Genomic DNA, 20,022 nt, shown 5'->3' on the forward strand with positions numbered 1-20,022 from the left:
CAACACAGCAGGGGTAAGGTGGCACAATGTTTCAACACTGCAGGTATGATGTATAGTTTCAGGGCTTAAGGGGCATTTGAACTGTTAAATCCTTCCCATCCTGTTTAATTCACTGTACACTATATCTGGGCAGATCGCATGAATAATACACACCGTCTGCCAACTTTTTTTGCAAAGTACGTGTCAGTGTGTGTAGCCACAGGCACAGGCTTGATATCTATGGATTACTATAATTGGCTAATCTGTATTCAGAAGCTGTAAAGTACCCAGAGTGGGAGAAAGGAGAAGAAAGAGGGAAGGTGGAAGGGTTGGAAAGGTGAGAGCATGAAAAGAGAAAAACAGACAGAGAAGGTTAAAAAGAGAGAAAGGAAGCAGGGAGCGAGAGAAGAGGTAAACAGAGAGGGAGAAAAAGAAAACAGTGAAGAGGAAAGGAAAGAAGTAATGTCTCCACCAGGACCGCCTTCATGAAAATGGAAGGCAAGAGTCTCAGGAAGGGAGAGCGAGGGGCAGTGGAAGCGGGGAGAGAGAGGAGATGAATGGAGGAGGCGAAGCGAAAGAGCGTAGGTGTAGGAGGGGATGGAGAAGCAAGCATTCCTGACCGCACAGTTACAGAAAAGAGAAGAGGAAGACGTTAATCTGAAATCCAGATGCTTTAAGGACCAACAGAAGGTCAGCTAATGCGTGCACGCACGCACACACACACACACACACACACACACACACATTCACACACACACAGAAGGTGCTCCATCCCCTCACCTCCTGCGCTCTCCCTCACAGGCGTCAGGACCTTGGTGGCTCTACCAGTCAGCAAACATCCACAGGAGTAAAACACCGACTGGATACTTTTTTTACGCCTGTTTTCTTATAAAACTCTGACTTTCCAGCCTGCACTCACAAACTAAAGGACTTCAACTGTTTATCTTTCCCCTCTTCTGGAGGAATATCCAGGTGAGTCTCATGAGGTTGTTTTTTTTTAATAATGAGAACTTGTTAAATGCCTCCCAGATGTTAAAGTAATTGTTAAAGTACTTTCACAGATGCTCTTGTTTGTAAGTTTTCAGGACAATGTCTTCTGTGTGGGTCTCTGGTTTTATTAAAGGAGGTTCTCATTGAAAACTTCTTCTCACATGTTGCTGCAGTCGCCCGTACGTTTGCATGAACCAAGTGTCGTTTTTCCTCCAGGATCGTGAGCCAAACAGTCAACAGACAGATGTTGATGTATGGCTGATGACTAATTGTCCTCATTCGAAAACCTGCCTGTTAAGTAACTCAAGGTTGTCTAATTAGTGTCAGGAGGCTTCAGACGTGACAGCTTTAGAGCCGTATCTGTCTTTGCAACATCAAGGAACGTGTTGTTGCTCTGAAATCTGATTTCATACTCACTGTCGTGTGGTGACAGATGTGGCTGGTGTCACAGTCAGTCAAGTGTGGGTTGACTGGTGTTAAGAAATTAATATTTCTGGTCTGCTTACTATTCAAAAAACTTTGGTTGAGAGCTCATCTTCAAAGGTTTTTCTACCATCCTGACCTACATGCAACCCACCAAATGAGCACAAGACTCCCATATGATTTTGTTCAAAAAGCTTTACGAAAAATTGCAAATATTTACACTTGATATACTGTGTGGGAGACAGAAACTTCTGTCAAACACAGCCTGTTGCCGTGAGACTTTGTTTACCGCAACCGGGTCCTTTGGTGAAGTGTGTTTAAATCATATGTGGTACCAATGAGCACTTCAGGCAAACAGACGTTCTTTATAAATTCACTCCCTAAGTATTTATTAGCCACATGCAGCTTTGTTTTAATGATTTAGGGCGGCCAGCTTTCAGTAATAATAAGCCAGAGGCAAGGGGAAGCATGCTAGACTTCGCCTGACTGTATTAAGTATTTACATTTACGTAAAAGCAACCTCAGCTTATCTCCGTGCCACTGCAGGAAGCCATGCTAAAGTTTTGAAGGATTTACAGCCAATGCTTGGAAGAGAACTCTGAAAGGAATCTGCAGCTATCAATTAATATGCAAGCAGGGGATTTTGTTTCTCATCCCAGTATTCAGTGTAAGTGAAAAAGTTTGCTTTGTGACAGAAAAGTAAAAACAAAGGGACATTTAATTTTGACCATGACATTTTGTACTACATCTATAAATAAAACAGACTTCTAAAACCAAATTGGTCCCCATATGCCCCTAAAGTTACATCGCAATGGAATAAATTAAAATAAATTACCACAAGCCAGATGTTGGTGAGGTGAGTAAGACTAGGGATAATGAGTATATAGAATAACAAGTGATAGATTGGTTTAACTTGCTAAATCAGCTTTTGGAGACAAGGTATCCAACAATAACAACACTCAACACATTATGTGAAAAAGAGATTTCTGAATGAGGATATATGGGCAACACATGATATTACAGACTTGCATGGAAAACATGTGGGAATCATATTGTATTCCTCTCTTGACATATGTTATCATGAATAAAGCAGCTGTGACTTGGCCGGCAGTCAGCATAATGCCTTTGACATAAAGATGTATTGAGCTCACTCAGACATTCTTCAAAGGTGTTATTGATAACGTTCAGAGCTAGATGTGGTGCTCCACCTCCCCCATCCCATTGTATTCACGTCAGCTAGCAAACATTAACATTGCTAACGCAAGCTAGCAAATGTTGACATCAGCTTGCATTAGCAACATTAGCCAGCAACATCAATGTTAACGATGCTAATGCCCCTTCTTACTTTCATGCATATAATTGCTTGCCAAAAAAGGCCTATGGAATTCTGTGGGGATGACAATACATTTTCAGGATTTTTTTATAGGATTTTTACGATGGATTTAGGGCATTTACTTATGTGTTTTATGTTGTTGAATAAAACTTGAAAATTCTCTTCAGCTAGTGTTGACCACAGACCACATTTCAGCATCTTTAGATGATACACTGTTAAAATAAAATGTTAAGTCCAGCAGCATTCCAAACACACCAATCACATTAAAGATGATGCAAAAAAGAAAGTTGGGAAGTGGCAAAGCATTTTCTTACCTTGGGTCTTAATATCATAGTGTTTTGCTAAATTGTGTTAGCATAACGATGTACTCACCATTAGGTAATATTGACATAGCAGACACAAGCACCACCCTGAACTACTTCATAAAAGTGTACATGAGACCAAGTAAGTACAATCCTTGGACAGTCCTGTGCTAGCGTACATAGACGGCCCAGCCATTAATATTCACTGTTCTTGGTTACACTTAAACAAAGGTGCTGAGAAGTAAAAGCTAACATGCTAACACTGCGTACTCCAAGGTAAGCCACAATAATATAGCAGGTGTAGGTACTCGTAGCTAGTTTATATCTCCAGGAACAAACCCAGGCGAAGTTACCAGACGATGTCACATGCTAATGTGCTTATAAAAATATACATTTAATTGGATATGAAAGGAAACTGTCATTCTTTCAATTTCTAATTGATGTTGTTTGGCATCTAGTTGGCATAACATACAATTTACCACTGTTATTGTAGACTTGCTTGAATTATAATCCTGCTATCGTTCAACACATTGTATGCTAAAGTTTCACACACAGATCCAGTGACCTGTTGGTTTAATGTTCTCCATGTGCGATATATTCCTTTCAGGTACAGTCCCACAGCCTGTCCTGTTTCTGCCCATCCTTTATTCATTTATTCTTTTTTTTGTTTTTTACTCCCATTCCTTTCTCTTTATGACAGCACGACTTTGTCTCCTTCCATTGTTCATTCACTGATCAGGAAGAAGCCCATGTAGAAAGAAACAAAGGAGTAAAGGATGAATTTTGGCAGGACTCTGACAAAACCACTATGTGCTAGTGGACATATGATTTTAATAAGCAGGCAGTCGGACATTGTGGGGGTCTGGTTCTTTTAGTGGAGTACAGAACTTTATCTTTGTCAGTTGAGGGTCTTGGGGGGGGGACTAAGTGATTTAAGTGTGCAGGGAAAGTGTTTTCTCATTCCTCGTCTGTTTTCTCTGTCTCTCATTTCTATTATTGTGTCCTGTCCTCCTCGATCATACTACCTTTCCTGTCCTTTACTCTACCCTCTCTCCTTGCCTCACCTTGCCTCCTCTCTTCTCTGTTTTTACATTCTCCTTTCATTTCCTAGCCCATCCTCTCTCCGTCTCCAAAGTACTAACACAAGAGATCTGGTAAAGCAATTAGAGGAAGCCAGGAGCATAGAGTGAGATGGCTGACAGCATTTACCTGTGACCATCTTAGCCCCCTGATACCAGAGACTGACCGAAGTGACACCTTTATTGCTCTGTAAAGTAAAGGTGGAAGCCGCTACAGCACCAGGTGTTAGTCTTACCTGAGTCGTATCAAAAGTGAGGGTCACTGAACAGCTGTATGAACACCTAATAAAAGGCCTCCAATGTCCTTTCAACATGTCATCTACATTATAGAACTGATGGCCTAATCAACACAGATAATACAGGACATTTACTGTGAGCCTAAAGTACAGTGCTGGTTCCTGTGACCGCTGTCAGATACCGGCCTTTTAGTGTTTAACGTAAACTTTTATAACCTTGGCCACAAGGTGGGATAGTCATTAGAGACCTAAGGGCACAGGTTCAAGCTCTTACCTCCTGCTGCAGTATCCTTGACAACAACAATTGATCTTAAACAGCAGAGCTTCTGTTCTCTAATTGACCTCAAACTCTGGCCTCCCTGTGGAGGTCACATGTGGTAGAAAGATTTAAAGGTCTTATTGGTGAGATGATTTTTGAGTCTCATTCCCAACTTATCAAATACTGACGCTTTGGGTTGGTGCTTGGCCCAATCTAATAACCCAGAGCATCAGGAGTTGAGTTGGAAATGAGACTCAACAATCAACTTTCTAACAAATTGGACCTTTAAAGCTTTTATCTGCATTCATATCTATTTTAAACTAGCAATGGTTCAAACAAGTACATGTTTATGAAAGGTGCTGCTCATAGTGACAAGCCGACAGAAGCATTATCACCTGGCTCTGCAGTTCCCTATCAAGCTTTTCATAGTCTTCCGGCTCAAGCAGAGCAGACAGCTATTTTCAGGCCAGGTCAAAGTCTCAAAGACCAAATATCTGTAAAACTACTAACGTTACTATAATTTCTGCTGCTCTGTGACTTCAGTAAGTGTAAGCATGCAGTGCTTAAGTAGGATTGTATGACTGTCCTTTCTAAACAATAGCATGTTAGCAAGCCAACATTAGCATAAGCTAATGCCTTACTAAGCTACCAGATCGGACCAGATCGGATTTCTCATATTCGGATTAAAACACCTAGATTATTCGATTGATATTTGCATTACTCATGCATGTTACATCAGATCGGATCGGATTTTGCATTCTGCGCAGGCTCGAGATTTTTTTCCCAGGGCTGTAAGCCGGAAGTAGAAGGACGGCGGTGGCGGCATCTTTCCTCCGAAATAACCGCAGGCAAGAGTGCCATTGTGCATCTAGTTTGTGTAATTATCATGTACACCATATACAAAATGTACAAACATGTAGCTTCGTCTTGCCCTTCGTACGCCATCTTTCTTGAATGCTGAGGCAGTTTGTTGTTGCTGGTGATGTAAAGAGGTCAGCCGGAGGTGACTCTATTACCACTAATTGAAATTGGTACAGCGCCACCTATCATACCAGGGTATGGCATGCTCCGGCCAATAATTAGATTTTCTCACAGGCATGTATACTCGGTCAATTGCATTTGTCTGAGTGAGTAGCATAGTCGAACTATGGTTGTAATCCGACTAAGCTGTGCATGTAAACGTGCTGATTGTCAACCCAGACAATGTAATATACAATTGGCTAAGTAGGATTAGCTCTGATATTTATCACAGCGTGAAAGAGCCATTGCAAAGCCAACATGTCCTTCCACCTCGTAGACACTGGTACTTAAGGAACATGATTTTCTTGGCATTGAGACATTCAATACATTTGTTCTGCTTCTCCACAGATGTCATTTGTTACAATCTGAGGATAATCTTACAATTCATCTGAACTGTCACCATTTCGGGAATAAATGGTCAGCCTGCTGACCTCTTATGTAGGTTAATGTGTTTGTCAGATTGGGCCATCGAAACTGGTGTGTGTGTGTGTGTGCGTGTGTGTGTGTGTGTGTGTGTGTGTAGAGGGAAAGCATGAATTTCAATATCATGAACCAAGTAAAATTCTAGACTTTCCTTCTGTCTTCCTGTCTCACACACACACACAAACACACACACACACACACACACACACACAGTGTATACAGCTGTTAGGTGAATTAGCTTTGCTGTGAGGAGAGAGAACACAGAGATAGACTTGGAAACCAGAAAAACCCCAAACTGGCCTCTAATGACTTCAAATATGTACATGTGTTGTTACCTGTAAACGCTTCTCTTCCTCTTCCTCCACCTTTTCCTCTCCCTTCTGAGTTTGTTAACTTTAAGATTGTTGTGTGTCTCTGTGTGTTTCAGCGACTGTGTCTGTATGTAATTGGTATGTTATGTCCTCAGAGAAGTATGTTAACATTTCCACCAACATATTAAGCGCCAAACCACCTGGCACTGCGGCAAACCACAACTGCCAAGTGCTATTTTCCACTCTCGTCCATTGTGTTGTGCTTTATTGTATTGAATTCTACTTTCCAATATTTGTTTGGGCTACTGGTGTGTGACTTTGATTCTTTTAATCCCCAGTGCTGACAGATGATTTGTGTTTTGTGCCTTTATGTAAAAACATACTTTGTTTTGAGCATGAATAAGAGAGGATTTGCACCCTGAATTAAAATGAGCGCTCAAACCTGAGACTTGTTTTATCCACCTTGAGGGTGAATGCAACAGTTGTCAACCTACTCACTTGTGAAGTTTTATCTAACTTTCTACCTCAGTCTTGCTCAAACTTCCATGTGAACTTTCTTTCTTTCTTTCTTTCTTTCTTTCTTCCTTTGTGGGTATACCAGCTTGGGCTTGTGTAGAGTGGTTATTCATGTAATTTATTCTGCAAGTCATTATACTGTATTAATGATCTCTTTCATCCTGCCTCGCCGAAGCTAAAAAAAACTAAATCTGAGTTAGTTGCTGCCCTTTAAAGAACCCCCCAGGTGTAAAACATCAAAAGGTCATCTGTATATGTATGAGTGAACGCGTGTTTTTGTGTGTGTGCATACTATATTCATAAAGTAAGTATAATTCACTACAAGCTATATGTATTCCATTAAAGCCCTGTCTCGTGAATGTAGCTCATTTTGAAATTGATTTAGCACAGCTGCTCTGTTGTTGTTAGTGATACTAGTACTGGATACTAGTGAGAGGGGGAATACAGTGTTGCAGCACTGGACAGTATGAGATAACTGATGTGTATTGTTAGTACTATAGCATAGAAACCTGTTCTAGTAGTAACCCAAAGTAAAACTAGAAAAATTGCATTTCCTGGGAAAATACAGTGTGAATGCTGATGGCTGAAGTGATTTTGGAGATCTGCTGAATGTACCGTCGGAAATGCATGAAACTATAAGAATAAATGGTCAAGAATTAGCAGAAAAAGCTGAATTTTTCAAAAGCTGAAAGGGCAGAAAGGCTGAAAGGTAAAAGGCTAAATGCAATAAAAAATTGTGTAATATTTTGATAGCTGAACATGAAGCTGAATGTTTGAAAAAGCTGAAAAGGCTTGAAAGCTGAAATGTTATAGACTGAAAGAGCTTAAAAAGGTGAACATTTTGATAGCTGAACAGTTTCTCTAGCTGAAACTAAAGCTGAATGAAAAGCTGAAAAGGCTGAGAGATGAAGATTTGAAAAGGCAGAAAAGCTGAAAAATAAGAGGGCTGAAAGAGCTTAAAAAGGTGAACAGTTTCTATGGCTGCACATATGCTGGAGCAGTAGCAGAGCCAAAGTTGAAAATGTCCCCATAAGAATGAATGGGAAAATGCCTCCCAAACTGGTTATGGCTCAGATATTCATATAGAGAGGAAGAGGAGACATTGCTGAATTATGTGATGTCTTTTTTTATTTCTGTAGAATGGAAAATGTGGGCGGCAGAGCGAGAGACAAAACAGGTACCATCTGCTCTCCTCCAGAAATTTAAGCTCAAAATTAACATTGCGGGTGCGCAGGTGGTCGAGTGGTTAGAGCGCATGCCATAAACGCAGCCGACCCCGGTCTGATTCCGGCCGGAGGTCCTTTGCTGCATGTCACATCCCCCTCTCTCTCCCATATTTCCTATCTGTCTACTGCTTAATAAAGGTGTCTATGCCAGAAAAAATCTTAAAAAAAAAATAAATAAATAAATAACATTGCAGCTTATGGGGGAGTTGCTGGAGTGCTTGTTGCTCTGGGACTTCAACAGCCTAAACTGTGAGTCCTACATCTGAAATAAGGCAATCAGCTGAACGCCAATAAGATTTCCTACATTTCTATGTATATATTGTCTATGTGAAGTAAAAGATGTGTGATCCAAATTAAGCTGAAGTTAATTTTTTCTCCAGTTTTTCCAGCTGCTCTCCACTCTAGCGATGATGTCACACACTCTAGCTCACGAAATACACACCCATTATAAAATCAGAAGACAAGCTAAAAATGATGATTTCAAAACTGTACAATATTTTAAAAAGCCGAATACATGCCCAATAGTTCAAGGTCTTCTGACTCTTTTAAAGTTGGAATGGTGTCTCTAGCTCAAAGTATGAGGGACAAGAAGAAGTTGAAAGTCGGGTGCAGGATTTGAAGATTTTCCCATTTACTTCCATATTATTATAATTTTTGAGTAAAACATGAATATTTGAAAAAGCTGAAAAGGCAGAAAGCTGTAAAGTACAAGGCTAAAAGAGCTTAAAAAGTTTGATAGTTGAACTGTTTCTCTAGCTGAACGTATGCTAAAATAGTCGCAGAATGAGATTTGAAAAATTCCCCATAAGGATCAATGTTAACATTTTTTAAAAAAAAGCTGAAAATTTCCAAAAGTATGAAAGATAGAAAAGCCAAAAATACAAGCAGTAGTGTCCTTAAGAAGCTGACTATTGCTGCATTTACAATAATTATTAACCTGAAAATGAGCATCATATGTCTCCTTTAAGTTATTATTTCTGTTCTGCAGATGAATGTAATGTGGTTACATAGATATTAATTAGAATTTACTCCATCCCTTCCTGCAGGTGTATTAATGACGTGAGCGGTCAGACAGCCATCCAGTCATGGCGCTGTGGTGGTGCGCCAACATCTTCTGCAGGTTGGCTGCAGCATGGTTTCCCCTGCTCTTCTCATCACTGCTTTGGCAAACGGTAAATCTGCCTTGCAGAAGTTTTTTTAACCTCTTAACAGAAGCCACTGTTTTCTGGACTGATAGAAGTCACTTACAAAATGAAATTCTACAAGAAAAAGAGCCAGAGCTTTACTGGCTGTGTAGGCAGGTGCTGTGGGAGTTGATTCACTAACCCTGCTGAGTTTCCAGTCAAAGGCACAGTCATAATAATTTAAGTTTGATAAAGTTATAAGACTGATGTAGAGTAAAAGAAAACGCAATACACAGTAAAAATAGGTATGTTAAAACTGTGAATTTCAGAAAAATATTGACATGGCATCAGTCACAGGAGGGCACGGTGATAATGCACCTGGTCTATTAATGTGCGCGTCAAGCTCATTTACTCCTGTTTATATTGATTTCTTTCCAAACTGACAGTGCCTCTACAGGTATGAACTCATCTGTCTTCTCTTTCTTATCTTTTCCCACGTTTTAATTTGCACCTCTCATACCTCCTTTATCACATCTACCCTCCTTTATCTTTGCTTTCTGTTGTTACCCTCATCCTTTCAACCCTTTCCTCTTGCATATCTCCTCTCCTCTCTGCAGATCTCCCCCATACATGCCAACTCATCATGCCCACGGAGCTGTAGCTGTCCGGGCGTTAAGGAGGTCCACTGTACGTTCAGGCACCTCACCGCCTTACCAAAAACGTTTCCTAAAGACACAGAGAGGCTCAACCTGGGGTAAGACTCCATCACCATGCATAAGCGCACATGCACACAGAAGCAATGAGCCATTGTTATCGGAGGCAGCCCAAAGGGGAGGAAAACCAAACACTCCACAGGAAACAGTGTGGAATGCGGTGTTGGTGATTTGTCAGAGAAGTGTTTTCTTTAGCTAACAAATGATCATCGCCGCCTCAAATTACTGCTGAGGCAAGCACTTTTTGATTTGTGAGATAGCGTCTCTAATGTTTCTTCTACGATGCCATGGATCCAGAACAGAAATCATTCTCTTGCCTTAGGCTGTAAAAATCATAAAAACAGATTGTTGCTTGCCGTCGGTATATATGCCAACCATCCTGAAGAACAAAAGAAGCCAGCTGTACACCAAAGACAGTGATCCTCTCAGTGAGATAATCACACAGCCTATATTGCATTTAATTGAACTACATCTGCTTTAAACTCAGAAGGTAACGGCTTCGCACCAGCATGTGGTTCTGAACTGGGTCCAGAGGGAATAAATCTCCTAATCTGTTCCATGTGGGCCTCTGTATTGTGGACGGAGCTTTCACTGCCCTGTAACACAGCAGAGAAATAGCCCAGCCACTATTTGGTATGTAACAAATTGGCTTCTTATATTTGTCTCACAACAATTCATATGTACATGCATATACTTGGCAAGTTAGAGCCAGAGCTACAATATTGTTCACAGGAGTTGTGTGTAGCCCTGTTGAGGAAACCGCTATCACCGCATTTCAGGTGTATTGCATTTGCGCAAAGGGCAACACTCCAGCGCTTCACCACAGGATATAATGTGCTTTGATGAGATGAGCATTTAGGCAGGTAAATAGTCACGAAAGCTTCAGTCCACGGGAGGTAAACTAACTCCATATGTGCGCCTGTAATATGGGAACAGTAGTGTGGGAGCTATCAGTGCATTCCGGATAATCTTACACATACGCTGTTTTATACAGCCAGCATTACTCAACAGGGACTGAGTTACTAGATTGGAAAGGGGGTTTGGAAACTGCATGTGTTATATTCATACAACATTACACCAACCCCCACTGGCCAAACCAAAGAAAAGTAATACATTTCCTAGAACTGCAGAGCATTCTGTCCTTTGTTTTATCAATCTGTCTTTAGCCATTATGACAGGTTGGGAACACCAAAAATGTACCAAACACATAAGCAGACACTTGATACTGCTCTTTTTAAATCATTGCAGATAAACTACATATAATCAAAAAGTAAGAGAAATGTACACTATGTCCACATGGCATTATTTCTACAACCTAACTTGAATAGGCTACAAGAAGAATGTTGCCTCCTCTTCGCTTAATATTTGACAGGGACAATATCATGTATGTATATAAATGTCTATTTAACAGTCTTCTACAGTGATCGTTTTTAAAAATATGTCAGCTAAAAATGTAAAAAAATGTGAAGAATGCAAAGTTTTGACCCAACATTATTAAGCTAGCAAGATATAGCTGCCGATCAGTTGCCAAACACTATTAGAAATGAAGAGGTTGCTTTTGTTTATCTGTCTGAAATTAAAGATCCATTGTTTCAAAGAAATTGGGGCGGTTAATCTGTCGCCATCATAATTGTAAACGGCACATGTGCCCTGTGAGAACAGACAGCTTGAAAAACACTGCAAGTGTTACTAAGGGCTGGTGAAGCTTAACAGTCAATTGCAAATCTGAACATGTCGCTGTTAGTTTACCACGTATGCTAACGGTTTTACTTCAGAGAACTGTTTGATGTTTGACTTTTGTTTTCTGTTCCCTATTAGTTCCTGATGCTTGTTTTGTTGTGTGGGGCGAACAGCAGTGTCTGTTCTAATAGGAACCAAGGGAACTTCTCAAGGACACATCAGCAGAGCAGACTTTTGGATGTGGACCAAACCTCTAGAGCCCCAAGTTTTCTAAACATTAGACCACCCTGTAAATTGGGGTGCAGACCAAAGGGATGTGGACTCTAATGCAGATCTGTTGGTGTCTGTTCACACCAGGCTTGTCTGTAATGTTGTATTTACTCTATTGAACCTGATCCTTGAGTTTGCTGTTTGAGTTCAAAAGGAAAGTGCTCCAATAAATGCATCCCCTTTCAAAGGTGCTGCGATTGTACAATGATCAGGAAGGACGGCATGGACCACCAAGAGAGAACAACCCCAACACAAGTAGTCCATCATAATTAGAGAGCCTGGCGGAGTCACAGTGGATCTTAGCATTTAACTATTTCTCCATGTGTTTTATCATCATACACTAATAATCAATCATGAATGTCTGCTACGGTGAAAGCTGAAATTTAATTTCCTCTATGGAACTCTCATCACAGGGGATGACAAGTTATCAAAACTGTGCTAGTGGGAATGCTTATAATATTTGGTTGCAAGGTCTGGCACTTTTACTTGGGATTAGCCTACAGTTAAGTGAACAAGTGCAACAAAGAAAACGGAATTTAAAAACAAGAACTTTAAGGTAGAGTTGTATACTCAAAACTTTGGTATGCTTCAAATTCTACTATGACCACTGATCCAAGGTGTAAGGGCAGAAACATGGTCCTTGCACGTATGGGAACACAGACTCTTCAGGCTAGATCCATTCCAGGGATTGTTGTATTTTGTCACCTGAAAATTGTAATGCAAAACAAGCAGCAGTTGGAAACATTTTGATTAGCTCTATATTGCCCCTTAATAGTGTTTAAGAATGCACACGTTCAACAGAGATGCAGATTTGTTCCAGCTGGTGTAAGCACTGATTTCGGCATTTGCTTAACTTGCATGGACAACTAAGGCAACCATAGCCCCACCGCCACCGCCACCAACGAGAACAAAAATAAAAAAAAGGGTCTTCAATGTGATGATGGTCAAGTGTTTGACCAGCTTCAATGCATACTCTGCGACTGCCGTATACTGAAGGAATGCACCAGCTTTCGTTATGGTATAAGAGCAAATAAATAACATTACCATGGTTCGAAGTTCAGCTCCCAATGGGAAAATCTACACTGAAAATATGTGCATTACGGTAAAGAAAGACACTCTGGATGAAAGTGACCACTAGATGATATATTGTGGGACGGCTGTTTTATTGATGGCAGTGGAAAAACGCAGAATCTCCCATATGTGTTCAATTGGGTAGGGATAACTGCACCCAGGGAATGTTGCGTGTTACAGTTAAGGAGCTCAGCTCACTACAGATAGTAGACGCTGTTGGACATTACTGTGCTGATTCCTGGTACTGGACTGCCTCACCCTCTGTCACTGAATTCTGTCAAATGCTGTCGACGGCTGCCAATACACAACGTGCTCTGCTGTGTTCCTGTGATGAATGACGTGTCTTTGGCTCTGGCATCTACTGTTCTATACTGTACTTGGCAACCAGTTTGACCCTTTGACAGATGACTGCTGTAAAGTGCTGAAAGCTGACTCGAAGAGAGGTTTTTCAATACTTCTTTGTATTTTGATTGCTGATATAATTATATACGAGGGCCCTTATGCAGACAGACCCCTACTGCTTTAGAGTGTTACTTTTATGCTGTTTACACAACTAATATATGGTAAAAAGCCACTGAATTTCAAAATATGCTCTGGGCAGCATGGTTTTTATTGATCTGCAGTGTTGGACAAATTAATTTGAACTGTAGTAGGTTACAGATTACCAGTATAAAAATTAAACTGAAACTGTTTTAATTAATTATCAAATTAATGTATTGTATTATAAAACTTCTGCTTTCTAAACTGGGGAAAAAGTTGAAAAGTTGTACATTTCATTGTTTACAGCTTTTCCACTGCTGGAAAACAAGCTTTACATTTTCCGTTAATGTTAGAACCCTTTTCTGATTTTATAAGCAAAATATTGTTGAATTTCCAACTCTGAAAGGTGATCACTTCAATTTTTCCAAACAGCTTAGCTTACCTGTTTTAGAAATATGCTAAAGGAGGCATTCCTGCACGGCAAACACATGTAAAGCAACACAATTACAGTAATGTTATATTCTACATACAGTATCTATTTTTTTATGTGTGGGGTCCCAAAACCGGGAGCCCACTCACAATGTGGGGTCCAACAGCTTTGTGGGGACCAAGATGCTGGACACCATAACATACATCATTAAACGTTAAGGCTAAGACTTCTACCGAGGTTAGGGTTAGGGTTATGCTCCAGAGAAGGAATGCAAGTCCATGTAATGTCCCCACAACTAAAGAAAACATAGGAGGTAAGGGTGTACGTGCGTCTTTGCATGTATTTTCCTCTGTTTTTCTCAGTGTGAATTTTTAACAATGAGTACATAACTGTGGGTCAAAGGTTGACTGAGGTCTCTCTGTCATCTCTCTTTACTTCTTTCCATTCATTCTTTCCAGCTATCCTGTTCCCCATCATTTTAAAGGTCACATTGCTCAGACACACATGCAAGCACCGACTGCAAACTAATTTTAGTTTCCTATCCTTTTGACCTCCATAACGACCCTCAGTCTCTCTTTCATCCCAGTAATTGGTCCTGTTTATCTTCTCTCTAACAGTTATAACAGCCTGACGGAGGTGGAGGGGTCAGAATTCAGGTCACTACGGCAACTGGAAATGCTCATGTTGCATGGCAATGACATTAACACAGTCCACCCTGGGGCATTTTACAGCCTGAGATCACTACAGGTACGGTTGTGTCCGTGTCTATGTGTGTTTTTTGATATGTTACAGCTGTTCTCCACCTAAAAGTACTTGTATTTTGTATTAAAAACCCTAAAATGAAAATGCATGCATACAACACAAAGTAAATGAAACCTGTAAGAAAGGAATGTACAGCGCTGGGGCTAGCTAACACCAGAACACACAGTGTTTGTACAAAAGCCAAATCAAATCTTCCCCTTCCTAAATCACATTTAAGACATTCATTAGCTGCCCTTTGATTGCTTGACAACAAATGCAGTGAGTCCTGTTGGGTCCAGATGGATCCAATCAGAATCTGAAATTTCTATTCCAAACAGACTGAAGATCCGCTCCAGTACATCAGAATCAATTACATCAAGACCCAAATTGTGTTGGGTTGAGTTCATGTATTGTCTTCATTAGTTTAAGACTAAGTTAACAATAACAGAAAATAAATGTGTATTAGGACTAAATCAATCAATAACTGTGTATGTAAAAGGATTGTTCATGCTGCCAAACCAAGGAAAGTGGTGCCTTCTCTCCTGCTTTACACATCTACAACTACTATTATCTACTTCTTTGTTTCCTGTTTCACAAATAGCTGAATAAACGTTGTTGACAATATTGTTTGTGAGGATTTGCTGGACATATTACGCAGAGTTTAAAGGCTGCTGAATGTGGACTTACATTGGTCACCACTGCCAGAGAAACATCTGTAAAGTATATGGTAACTTAAGTCATAGCAACTGTGTAAGCCAACTGTATATCAGGGCTTTGTTTGTGATTTTGAGTTCCTCTGGTCCCTAGTGTGATAACTTATATTATAGGTTGACTGTCTAATACATCTCAGTATAACACATATTTTTCTTTTCCAGATCTTGAAGTTAAGTTACAACAAGCTCACATTGGTGAACCCTGGTCTGTTTGAAGGCCTTGTTGGTTTGATCCGACTCCATCTGGACCACAACCTTATTGACTTTATAGAGCCATACTCCTTCTCAGGATTGACCTCCCTAAAACTCCTGCAGCTGGAGGGGAACCTCCTGAAAGAGATCCACCCTCACACCTTCATAACAGTGTCACTACTGGGAAGCTTTTGGACCTCTGGCCTCAAGTAAGAAAATAAAGGCAGTAGATACTTCTCATATTTAATTGTTTAAAATTTAAACCACATTTTTAAAATAAAATAAATAAAAAGACTTTTGATGTATAATTTATCATTTTGCATAAAGTATGCCAGTATGTGAAAGGTAGAGGAGTTAGTATGTTCTTTAGAAGAGTTTCCAATTCTCAAAAGACACTTAGATACTCCAAGATTGTTTTTCGGTATGAAGTTGCTATATCTAACACAATGCATTCGAGGTTAGTCTACCTGCAGATCAACAAGGGAAGGAAATGATGAATGATGTCTTTGTCTCAGACACTTACACCTGTCAGACAATCTGTTGGAGCAGCTCCCTGTCGCAGCACTGAAGACAGCTCCCAGGCTCGAGCTCCTCTCTCTACATGGTAATCCCTGGACCTGTGACTGTCAACTTCGTGGGTCGGTACAGTGGAGCTCCACGCATGAAGGTAAGAATGCAAGAATGAGTACCCCAGTCACTTTCTGATTAGAATTTTATTAAATTTAACACTTCTTCACTTCACTTCGACATTTTCTCACTTCTTCACTTCTGTGGTTCCAAAAGACATCAAACAACACTATGTTTCATTTGGTTCAGGTCACAGTTCTCAACGAGTTCATCATATTGAGCAATTATTTACATTCGTATATGTGTATGTATGTCAGGTTCAGACAAGAAGTTTTTGTGACTAGAAGCAGAGGCTAGCAGAAAATGAAATGTCTACCATCAAGTTTCTGCACAACACACGAAGGAAACACCCTCTATTATAAACTTAATGACTGTATTTGATCCATACGCCATCTTTAAAATTGATTCAGTTGTTTACTTTTTCATTACCTTTTTCTCTCATTAAGTATCTCTCATGACACATGTGCTTTTTTACATTTCTAACCAGTCCCATGTGTTAACTGTTTGTATCAACAGAACTGTTGATAATACATCTAATGTCTATAATTTGCTCCATCTGAAAATAAGTCACTGTGACTGCCGGAACTTTATTTGTGGATCCATGAACCTTCACTGAACTCAAACTCATGAAGAGCTAAAACCATATGATGCATTTTCCTAAACCACTGTAATGCCAGATTCATGTTTTTTCCATCTCCAATCTTACATTTCCCTTGTCTCCATCTTCCTAATTGCCTCTCTCCTGTTACCCTTTCTCCTCCTTAATCTTTCCGTCCAATTACTCGGACTGTTTCCACCCAATTACTCTGACTGCTCCAGTCCTTCCTTTTCCTTTTACCTTACGACCTCTCCCGCTTTCTCCAAAGGCATTATAAAGTGCAAGAAGGAACGTGGCAGCAGTGAGGTTTGCCCCCAGTGCTCCTCTCCTCAACCCCTGAATGGGACCCTTTTGCTGGGATTGACTTCAGACAAGCTTACTTGTGAACGGCCAGCTCTCCGCTCCAGCCTCAAGCAGTGGGACAATCCTGTGTGGGCTGAATCTGAAGCAGAGCCTGACCTCCCATACACCCGTGACTTTGAAAAGCCTTTAGGCCATCTCACGTTTGTTCTCTCAGACAGTCACGGAAACAATGCTCACCTGGCATGTGATGTGCGACACCCTGGAGAAAGTTCCCCCATGTCTTGGACAGTAAATCCACTTTCTCCTGGGGAGTTGTCTGTCAATGTATCACTAGTGACTGTCCTTGAGTGTGAGATTGATCGGGAGACACTGCAAAATCTGTGGCAGCTGGTTGCATATTATTATGAAAGTGCTGCTATCTTGGAGAGAGGTCAACAGAAAGGAAATGACAGCAGGGTAACCTATCAATATTCGCAAGCTGTAAATGAAAATTCACCATATTTCACTGATTTAAAAGGCTATTTGGCTGCAGAACCCTCTTGGCTGCTTCAACCAAGAGTTACTTTGAAGCTCAACAGACAGCAGACAACAACCAAGAAACTAGTTATGGATTTCACAACAGTAATCTCTAAGCACTTCAAAAGCTACATACATGAAGATGATAATGACCTCCCCATGTCCTGGGCTTTTATTCGCAGAGGGATGACAGGGCGGGTTCAGACAGCTCTCGATGGTTCAAAGGTTCACTTGGAGTGCAGTGTTGTTGCTTCAGATCCAGAGGTGAAAGTCGAGTGGATGCTTCCAGATTTATCAATTGTGGAAGATGCAACTGATACAATTGAAATGACTACAGAAGGAGAACTTGTTATTTTGAACGCCACGCTATCTGACTCAGGTCTTTATCACTGTTTGGTCAGAACCAAAGCCGGTGTAGATCTATTGCCTTTGAGGCTCACCATAAAAGAACGCTCTCTCAGCCCAACTGCTTTCAATGGTAAGAAAATTGTAGTCGAAAAGGGACGTTCTTTTTCTCTCCCATGTGAGGTGACATCAGTTCAGCCAAGTCAAACAATGTGGTACCTACCCAAAAACCAAGTTCTTCTTCCTACACAACAGACAAGACGAGCAGAGGTGATGGAAAATGGGACTTTGGTGGTTAGGAGATTGACTCAAGAAGATGCAGGAGAATACAGCTGCTTGACCTCAAATCTGTATGGAGTTGACATGCTGTCACACATAGTGGAAGTCACAGAAAATAAGGCCTCTAGTGGGTCCAAACTACAGACTGAGAGACAGCAGCAAATCTTGTCAGTGGGCGTGGAGGAAGAGGAGGGTTCAGGGGGAGATTACCAAGAAATTATTCGTCCTTTTGCAACGCAGTTCCCTAAAAAGGAAGGAACGCAGCAAAGGAATCCCAACAGGTTATCAAAAAGGATCAGAATTAAAGATTCAAAGAGAAAACCAAATAAATCAGTTAAGGAATTAGATCCGAATCGTTGGGCAGAGATATTGGCTAAAGCTAATGCCAAAACAAGTGTTGCTCCGCCCACAGAGCAGTCACAACCAGAACCCAGCACTGTAATTGTCCAAAGTACGTCCAAACCTACTACTACAGTTGCCACTACAATTACTGCTACTCCTGGCAATTCACCCCCTAGTAGTACTATTACCCCTATTGATATTATGATGGAGCCAACAAATTTACCCTTCAGCACTTATTCTACAGATGAGAACTCAAATAACAAAGAAGATAAAACATCAGAAGATCTGCCACAGGTTTTACCACCTCCTCCTCCCAGAAGTACAGAACCAACCTCACACCGTGTAGGTGGGATTGCAGAAAAAGCAGAAGCTGTCATAGACCCTCCTGCTGTTGGAACTCCTCAGCTAGTCGATCATAGAGAAAATAAGCACTCTGCAGAGGGGAGAAGGAATAACAACCTAGTTCCTGGTCAGTCAAATAGACGAAGGCCACCTTACAGACGAAGAAGACCACCGATGAGAAGAGTCCGTCCGCATGTAAACCCCTTCTTTCATTCATCAAACAAGCTGCAACCAACTGTTTCCCCAACAACAACCACCACACCAACAACAACAATGATCACAACTACAACTACTACTACCACTACCACTACCACTACAACTACTACAACACCTGTTCCTACTACAGTAGACCTTGAAACCTTATCTGCTGAGTATCAGACAAAGGAAGATGAAGGGGAATACAGTGACGAATATGATTACAAGGATAGTGATAGTTTGGATGGAAAGGATGAATTAAACAGTGAAACCTCTAACACTACAAATGATCTTGACAGTAGCCTTCCTGTGATCCCATCAACTAGAGAAAATGATCCCCGTGTAGGTAGTTCTCTGGATAGACAAAATGTACCAGATCCAAACACTATTGTCACTCCAAAGCTAGATAGTACCCCTCATCCAACCAAAAAGACTGTTGAAGACACTGACACTATAAACCTAAAGGAATCCGAGGGACAGAGGGTTGAGATCAAAACTCAAACTGAAGGAAAGGGCAGACCAAAACTCAACATCCAACCTTCTCTAGAACAAAGTGCTCCAACCCAAGCAAGAACTTCATCCTCCAAGGTCAATACCTCAACTTCAACAATTGGCAGAACAAAAGAAGAAGTTACAAAGAATGGAGATAAAGAGGTCAACAAGCCAAAGGCACCCCCTGAGATCCACAGTTTCCCAGTAATGGAACCAATCCACCCCTGGCTTCATCCCAACAAACAGGGAGGATGGCAGACTACTACTTCCCGGATGATACACACAAACCAAAACAGAAATGCTGGAAGACAAGGTGAAGTGAATCCAGGCAAGCATTTCCAGCCTCCCAAAGTCCCCCCGACCTCCCGCTGGCCTTCACACCATCAGCAGCAGCATTACTTCCCCCAATACCCCTACTTGCCAGGTCAAAGGGTGTTTCCTCCACCAAGGCAAGGTAAATCAAGCTGCTGTG

The 20,022-nt window shown here is 40.9% G+C and overlaps 1 protein-coding gene across 1 annotated transcript in view; it reads left to right on the forward strand.

Annotated features, from left to right (window-relative positions):
* The first annotated feature begins 461 nt into the window (after positions 1-461).
* Positions 462-20,022, forward strand: part of LOC115568236 (matrix-remodeling-associated protein 5) — a 28,146-nt gene continuing 8,585 nt past the window's right edge. The window contains exons 1-8 of the mRNA XM_030395346.1: positions 462-669; positions 781-951; positions 9,144-9,269; positions 9,839-9,975; positions 14,483-14,612; positions 15,482-15,720; positions 16,027-16,178; positions 17,005-20,004. Coding sequence (XP_030251206.1) covers positions 9,183-9,269; positions 9,839-9,975; positions 14,483-14,612; positions 15,482-15,720; positions 16,027-16,178; positions 17,005-20,004 — 3,745 coding nt within the window. The 5' untranslated portion in view covers positions 462-669; positions 781-951; positions 9,144-9,182. The remainder of the gene's footprint in view (positions 670-780; positions 952-9,143; positions 9,270-9,838; positions 9,976-14,482; positions 14,613-15,481; positions 15,721-16,026; positions 16,179-17,004; positions 20,005-20,022) is intronic.

The sequence above is a fragment of the Sparus aurata genome, chromosome 18 (genome assembly GCF_900880675.1).
Source record: "Sparus aurata chromosome 18, fSpaAur1.1, whole genome shotgun sequence".
Taxonomy (NCBI): Eukaryota; Metazoa; Chordata; class Actinopteri; order Spariformes; family Sparidae; genus Sparus; species Sparus aurata.